The sequence below is a fragment of the Triticum dicoccoides genome, chromosome 4B, assembly GCF_002162155.2.
Source record: "Triticum dicoccoides isolate Atlit2015 ecotype Zavitan chromosome 4B, WEW_v2.0, whole genome shotgun sequence".
Classification (NCBI taxonomy): Eukaryota; Viridiplantae; Streptophyta; class Magnoliopsida; order Poales; family Poaceae; genus Triticum; species Triticum dicoccoides.
In genome coordinates, this window is record NC_041387.1 from 209,051 (window position 1) to 217,719 (window position 8,669).

Below are 8,669 nucleotides of genomic sequence, written 5' to 3' on the forward strand. Positions count from 1 at the left end.
CATGTGATTTAGAGATGACAAAAAAAATTGTCTACAATGGGTCGTCTCTTAGCCTTATCTTGAATAACTAGCTATTCCTAAAAATGTGGTGAGACATATTGTGCTAAAACATCACATCTTGTCTTCTTTTAAATAAGAGAAGACAAGTCTTTTCTTATGAGTTCTCTCTCCTTCACCTCATCATCTATCCTACGTGGCACTCCTAAGATAGCACCATTGTACATGCCCTTACTGATCAAACTGAAAAATTAACACCGTGCGTGTACACACATTATATATGTATATAAACAGAATAATTATGAGCCCGTGTATATTAGTATATATAAAGAATGTTTTAAAGATGGATGATATATATTAGTATATATGTACTCCTAGGAGTACCAACCCATTTTCCTATATATATATATATATATATCATGCTCATCCATATATATGCTTTACAGATGATTATCGATGTCTCTCTCCGAAACAAATTACTGTACGCAATTAATAATTAATTAATAAGCCATGCATGCATGGACGCAAGAATTGATGATTATCGATCACAATCGCGGGCCGCCACAGACCCACAGTCACGTACGTACGTATGTGCATACGTACGTGCAGTAGTAGTGTACGTAGTAGGTTAGGTACGGTGAGCTCAGACTTAGTAGCCACCGGCAGCGGCGGCGGGAGCTTTGTAGCCACCGGCAGCGGGAGTAGGAGTGGTGGTTGCTGCTGCTTCGGCGGCGGGAGTGGGAGTGGCGGTTGCTGCTTCTGCGGAGGGAGCTTTGTAGCCACCGGCAGCGGCGGCGGGAGTGGGAGTGGTGGTTGCTGCTGCTGCTTCGGCGGCGGGAGTGGGAGTGGCGGTTGCTGCTTCTGCGGCGGGAGCTTTGTAGCCACCGGCAGCATCGGTTGCTGCTCCAGCGGCGGTTGCGTTGGCGGCGCCCTTGGCTGCGACGCACATGGCGGCGATGGTCCTGGTGAGGGCGGCCTCAAAGACGGTGAACTTGACCTCGGGCGCCTCGGCAACGGTAGCGGCGTAGGCCTTCTTGACGGCGGACTCGAGGGCGGGGACGAACTTGTAGCCCGCGTATGCGCCGCTAGTGGTCTCCTTGATGGCCTTGTCGAAGGCGGACTCGAAGACGGTGAACTTGTCGCTGACGGGGGCAGCGTCGGCGGCGGTGGCGGCAATCCTGAAGGCGGTGTCGATCTGGTCGACGGCCTTCATCTCGGCGGCGGGGATGGGGCCCTTGACCTCCTCGGTGGCGGGCTTGACGCCGTGGATCTCGAGGGTGCCGGCGATGATGCGGAGGGACTCGCTGAGGATGGCGATGAAGGAGTCGTACTTGGCCTCAGGGGTGGCGCCGTCGGCGGAGTCGTAGGCGAGCTTCTGGGCCATGCCGATCTTGGCGGTGAAAGTTGAGGCGTTGGCCCCCTTGAAGACGTCCGCTATAGCCCTGTCCACGTCCGGGATGTAGGTGTCGGTGAACTTCTTGTACTTGTCCGGCCCAGGGACGACGGCGGCGGCCGCCACGGCCGCCTTGAAGGCGTTGTTCACCTGCTCCATCACATTCTGCTCCTCGGTTGTCGCCTTGGGCTGCGTCCCAGGGGCGGCGGGGGCGTAGCCGCCGGCAGGGGAGGCGGGGGCCGGGGTGGCAGGGGCCGAGGTGGCGGGGGCCGGGGTGGCAGGGGCCGGGGTGGCGGGGGCCGGGGTAGCGGGGGCGTAGCCGCCGGCAGCAGGGGTGGCGGGGGCCGGGGTAGCGGGGGCGTAGCCGGCATCGGCGGCGTAGGAGACGGCTGGCCCCGCCACAAGGGCGACGGCCAGGAAGAGCGCCACCGTGCGCTGCTGCTGCACCGCCATTGCTGCTGCTTGGTTGGTTGGTTTTTGTTTGTAGGTAGGAGGAGAGGAGAGGGATGGATGGATGGATCAAGATTATTCATGGAGGTGGCTCTCCTTATATACAACACATGTACATGCATGCATGGATCAAGGAGAGGGGACGGTGAGAGGCCACGAGAGATTTACGCGCGCGCCACGCCCAAATTAGCCACTCCTTTTTAAAGGTGTACCTCCTCCCGGCCTCGATCGGTCACCAAATCAAAATAGCTACCTTTCAGTCAGCTGAGTTTTCACATTTGCCGATTTGCGTCAGTCGATTTCTGGTCCGACGGATGGTGCTTTGAGATGCGTGTTCTTGTTTTTTTGTTGGACTGCCTTCTGTGCTTCAATGGGCCAGACAGCGTCGACTGACCAGTGGTTTGGGTTAGTCGATCTCACGCTGCGGCCTGGCTCGTGTGGCGCGGGGCGCCCGTTAAGCAGCCCGGCTCGTTATCAGGGGAACGCGGACCGTCGGTGTCTTTCTTGTCTTATCCTCTCCCCCCTCGAGACTTGTCAGTCACTTCCCCCTCTCTGCCTCACTCACTGTCTTTTGCTCTTCCCGTCCCGAGCTAGGGTTCGTGGATTTGCTTTTGGTGCATCTCATCAGGTATTCTTTTGTCTTCTTGAGCATCTCTGCCTTAGTTTATTTTTGCTAATCGTGTTCTTCGTTTCACCCGTGGATTTAGGGTTCTTGTAGTTTCTTGCTAGATCCGGTCCTTGTGCTTCATATGCTTGTAGTTGTGTGTTTGATTTGTTGTTTTATTGCCAGATCTGCTTTCTAATTAGCTTTTCTCTTTGTTTGTCTCTGTTTCTTTGTAGGTTTTTGGTTGCTGACAGATTGCCCTTGGTGCATCTCAACGTTTTCAGGTAGTGTATGTCTCTTGTTGAATCTTTATTGTTTAGTTGTAATGCATGAAGTATGTTTTAGGCTTTGTAGGTGTGCAGTGATTTTGTTTTAGGGATTGGTTTTAGGTTTAGGATTATTAGGATTTGAAGTGGGTAATTCAGTATGTCTTGTATGTCTTTTAAAGATGCAATCTTTTTGTGTATATCTGTTGTTATTTGTGCTGCGGAATCTAGGTCGTGTCCTGAACCCATGTAGATTTTAGGTTATTTTGTTATTTTTAGGTTTAGGATTATTTTGTGATGCAGATTGTAGGGTGCATCTCATTTTTTGCAAGCTTTTCTTGATTGTTTTCTAGTAGCAGGATGGTGTGATGAACCCATGATGTAGCAGGATGGTTGTCTGATAGTGTCCTGAGTCCATGATGGTGTCATGAATCCATGATGTAGCAAGATGGTTGTCTGATAGTGTCCTGAGTCCATGCAGTAGCAGGAAGGTGTCCTAAACTGATGGAGTAGCAGGTTTCTAGGTTGTGTGTATATTTTTTTGAGGAATTTTTGGAAGTTTAGCTATATATGCATATATGCATGTAATTTGTACTTGTTTAGTAGATTTTATGGAGGTTTTTTAAGTAATTAACAATCTAGATTTGTGAATTCTTTTTATTTTTTGTGAGATGTAATTAGTTTTGATAGACTATACACAGGATGTCCCCTATGTACCATTTGCTCTTGACACATTTACTTGTTTTTGCAGTTATGGTTTGCCCTGTCTGTCGTTGTCCGAGTGGCCCCTGTGTTCCATTTGCTCCAAATCATGGAGTCCCCGAAGTTTTTGATGTTGTCCTTGATGAGAATTGCTTCAGGGGGATGGTGAGTTGTATTTATCTTTTCTTTTATAGGAACTCTTTAATTCTCTTCCTATCAGTATGTGTGTTTGTTGAGTGCTTTCATGAAACATGTGCAAGCATGGATGCATGTATGCAAAATGTGTGCACACTAGTAGAAAATAGAGCTTTGGTTCAGGCCAGATAAGCCCATTAGTCCTGGTTCAGTCACGAACAGGGACCCGTGTGGGCATTTGTCCCAGTTCGTGAGGCCAGGGGGCCTACCGGGCCTCGTGGGGGCATTGGTCCCGGTTCGTCTGGCCTCTTTGGTCCTGGTTGGTGGGACGAACCGGGACCAATGGGCCTCGCTCTTGGCCCACCACCATTGGTCCCGGTTGGTGGCTTGAACCGGGACCAAAGGGTGTCCTTTAGTCCCGGTTCAAGCCACCAACCGGGACCAATGATTTGCCTATATATACCCCCTCGCCAGCGAGCAGAGCACTCCACACTGCTGTTTTTTCTGGCCAGCGAGGGGAGGGCTTTGTGGTGCTCTAGCTCACCTCCTATGCACATGAGGTCTTCGATGGAATGCCCGAGCCACACTACTTAGGCTTTCTCCTTTCCAAGCTCGACCTCCAAACTCCATTTTCCTCAAAATTTTTCTAGGTTTAGCAGTCCATCACGTCCCGTCCCCATCTTCATCACCGTCGATCGCCCGCCCCGATCTCGTCGCCGGCACCACCGTGGTGTGCCTCTTGTTCTTATCTTCTTTCTAAAAGGAAAAAATCCTTACTTGTATGTTTAGATAGATACTTGTATAATTTTCTTACTTTCATTATTGCTTCTTATTATATAGTGCGATGGTTTTGGTATCCGCCCCCGTCGGCTCTCGTCCTGTCTATGATTCGGATGTGGTATATATTATATTTTATAACTATTTGGTTCATTTATTGTTTATGACAATTATGCCGACCAACGTGACATAGATTTTATTTATCTAGGAGGTATGTGAACCGGAAATTCCAACCGACCCTATTGTCGAGAGCTTAAATTTAGTTGAAGAAGAAAACAATTTCTTGAAGGAAAAAATAAAAAAAAATTGAGGAGGAGAAGATGATATTGGAGTTGCATGTTGCGGATGTCTTTGATGATCACAAGATCAACATGGATGCAATACGCTTGAAGATTAAATAGATTAGAAAATTAGCCATTCATACCGAGGCTTGGTATCATTATGTCATTGGATCAATTGTTACCTTGGTTGCGATTATGATCGCATTTGTTTTCGCATTGAAATGATTTACATAGTTTCAATCTATGGTTTAATTAATTAGATGCTCTGGAGAGCTATATGTTGTTTAATGAGAACTATGTATGTACTTTGGTTTTAATGTGATGATGAACTTTTATTAATTTGGTCACTTAATTATCTATTCATGATGTTCTGTAATGGTTTTTGACACACTTAATTATATATAATGCACGCAGATGAACCGGCAATGGATGTACGGTGACAGACACACCTCCGAGTACATTAAGGGCGTGCATAACTTTATCGAAGTGGCTGAGGCAAACAAGTAGAATGGTTTTATGTGTTGTCCATGCCCTATATGTGGGAATACGAAGTCTTACTCTGACTCGAAAACTCTTCACACCCACATGCTTTATAAGGGTTTCATGCCACACTATAATGTTTGGACCAATCACGGAGAAATAGGGGTTATGATGGAAGACATCGAAGAAGAAGAGGACAATGACAACTATGTGCCCCCTGAATACGGTGATGCTGCAACGGGGGAAGCTGTTGAAGATCAAGAGGAACCAGACAATGTGCCCGATGATGATCTCTGCTGGGTCATTGTTGATGCAAGGAGATAGTGCGAAAGTCAAAAGGAGAAGTTGAAGTTCGATCGCATGTTAGAGGATCACAAAAAAGGTTTGTACCCCAATTGCGAAGATGGCAACACAAAGCTCGGTATGGTACTGAAATTGCTGCAGCGGAAGGCAACGAATGGTTTGCTTGACAAAGGATTTGAGAAGCTACTGAAAATATTGAAGAAGAAGCTTCCAAAGAATAAAGAATTGCCTGATAGTACGTATGCAACAAAGAAGGTTGTATGCCCTCTAGGAATGGAGGTGCAGAAGATATATGCATGCCCTAATGACTGCATCATGTACCATGGTGCGTACGAGGATTTGAACGCATGACCGGTATGCAGTGCATGGCGGTATAAGATCAGACGAGATGACCCTGGTGATGTTGACGGCGAGCGCCTCGAGAAGAGGGTTCCTACCAAGGTGCTGTGGTATGCTCCTATAATATCACGGTTGAAACGCCTGTTCAGAAACAAAGAGCTTGCCAAGTTGATGCGATGGCACAGAGAGGACTGCTATGTCTTGAGTTTGCGTTGGTTTTCCTTGAAGAGGAAAGGGTGATGCAGCACAGTAGCATAAGTATTTCCCTTAATTTTTGAGAACCAAGGTATCAATCCAGTAGGAGGCTCCTCACAAGTCCCGCACACCTACACAAACAAACAAAGAACTCGCAACCAACGCAATAAAGGGGTTGTCAATCCCTTCACGGCCACTTGCGAAAGTGAGATCTGATAGAGATAAGATGATAAGATAAATATATTTTTGGTATTTTATGATATAGATTGGAAAAGTAAAGATGCGAAAAAAAGTAGATTGAAAGCTTATATGATAACAGATAGACCCGGGGGCCATAGGTTTCACTAGTGGCTTCCCTCAAGATAGCATAATTATTACGGTGGGTGAATAAATTACTGTCAAGCAATTGATAGAAAAGCGAATAATTATGAGATTATCTAGGCATGATCATGTATATAGGCATCACGTACGTGACAAGTAGACCGGCTCCTGTCTGCATCTACTACTATTACTCCACACATCGACCGCTATCCAGCATGCATCTAGAGTATTAAGTTCATGAAGAACAGAGTAACGCTTTAAGAAAGATGACATGATGTAGAGGGATAAACTCATGCAATATGATATAGACCCCATCTTTTTATCCTCGATGGCAACAATACAATACGTGCCTTGCTGCCCCTGCTGTCACTGGGAAAGGACACCGCAAGATTGAACCCAAAGCTAAGCACTTCTCCTATGGCAAGAAAGATCAATCTAGTAGGCCAAACCAAACCGATAATTCGAAGAGACTTGCAAAGATAAATTAATCACACATAAAAGAATTCAGAGGAGATTAAAATATTTCTCATAGATAAACTTGATCATAAACCCACAATTCATCGGATCTCGACAAACACACCGCAAAAAGAGTTACATCAAATAGATCTCCAAGAGGAGGAAGGAGAACTTTGTATTGAGAATCAAAGAGAGAGAATAAGCCATCTAGCTAATAACTATGGACCCGAAGGTCTGTGGTAAACTACTCACAACTCATCGAAGAGGCCTTGGAGTTGATGTAGAGGCCCTCCATGGTGGATTCCCCCTCCGGCAGAGCGCCGGCGACGGCTCCAAGATGGGATCTCGCGGATACAGAAGGTTGCGGTGGTGGAAATAGTTTTTCGGTGGATCCCCTGATGGTTTCGGGGTACATGGGTATATATAGGAGGAAGAAGTACGTCGGTGGACACTCGAGGGTCCTACGAGACAGGGGGGCATGCCCAGCCCTAGGGGGCGCGCCCTCCACCCTCGTGGCTGCCTTGCTTGTTTCTTGACTTGCATTCCAAGTCCTTTGGATCACATTTGTTCCAAAAAGATCGCTTCCAAAGGTTTCATTCTGTTTGGACTCCGTTTGATATTCCTTTTCTTCGATATACTGAAATAGGAAAAAACAGCAATTCGGGCTGGCCTCAGGTTAGTAGGTTAGTCCCAAAATGATATAAAAGTGTAAAGTAAAGCCCATAAACATCCAAAACGGGTAATATAATAGCATAGAACAATCAAAAATTATAGATACATTGGAGACGTATCAAGCATCCCCAAGCTTAATTCCTGCTCGTCCTCGAGTAGGTAAATGATAAAAACAGAATTTTTGATGTGGAATGCTACCTAGCATAATTCTCAATGTAATTTTCTTTATTGTGGCATGATTGTTCAGATCCAAATGATTCAAGATAAAAGCTTATAAAACATAAAAATAATAATACTTCGAAGCATACTAACAAATAATCATGTCCTATCAAAATAGCATAGCCAAAGAAAGCTCATCCCTACAAAATCATATAGTTAGGCCATGCTTCATCTCTATTACACAAAATACTCCCTTTATGCATAATCCCGACGACGAGCCGAGCAATTGGTTCATACTTTTTAATGCGCTTCAGCCTTTTCAATTCTTACGCAATACATGAGCGCAAGCCATGGACATAGCAATATGTGTGGTATATGGTGGTTATAAGGACAAAGATGGAGAAGATAGTCTCACATCAACTAGGCGTATCAACGGGATATGGAGATGCCCATTAATAGATATCAATGTGAGTGAGTAGGGATTGCCATACAACGGATGCACTAGAGCTATAAATATATGAAATCTCATCAAAAGAAACTAAGTGGGTGTGCATCCAACTTGCTTGCTTACGAAGACCTAGGGCGTTTTGAGGAAGCCCATCATTGGAATATACAAGCCAAGTTCTATAATGAAAAATTCCCACTAGTATATGAAAGTGACAACATAAGAAACTCTCTATCATGAAGACCATGGTTCTACTTTGAAGCACAAGTGTGGAAAAGAGATAGTAGCATTGTCCCTTCTCTCTTTTTCTCTCATTTTTTCATTTTTCCCTTTTTTTCTTTTTTTCTTTTTTCTTTTTGGTGGGCTTCTTTGGCCTCTTTTATTTTTATGAAGTCCGAAGTCCGATCGTTAGTATCCCAATACCTCATTCAATCTCGTTACCAGCAAGTCACTTTACTCGTTCCGTAATGCATGATCCCGTGACTAACTACTTAGTCACATTGAGCTCATTATGATTGAGGGAGTTCCGGACTAGGGGGTGTCCGGATAGCCGAACTATCATCATCGGCCGGTCTCCAAGACTATGAAGATACAAGATTGAAGACTTCGTCCCGTGTCCGGATGGGACTTTCCTTGGCGTGGAAGGCAAGCTTGGCGATACGGATATGTAGATTTCCTACCATTGTAACCGACT

At 45.8% G+C, this 8,669-nt stretch overlaps 1 protein-coding gene across 1 annotated transcript; it reads right to left on the reverse strand.

Annotated features, from left to right (window-relative positions):
* Positions 1-350: 350 nt before the first annotated feature.
* Positions 351-1,843, reverse strand: LOC119293126 (pollen allergen Phl p 5.0101-like). The gene has a single exon (XM_037571686.1). The coding sequence runs from the start codon at positions 1,841-1,843 to the stop codon at positions 647-649; it is 1,197 nt and encodes a 398-aa protein (XP_037427583.1). The 3' UTR covers positions 351-646.
* Positions 1,844-8,669: the final 6,826 nt, after the last annotated feature.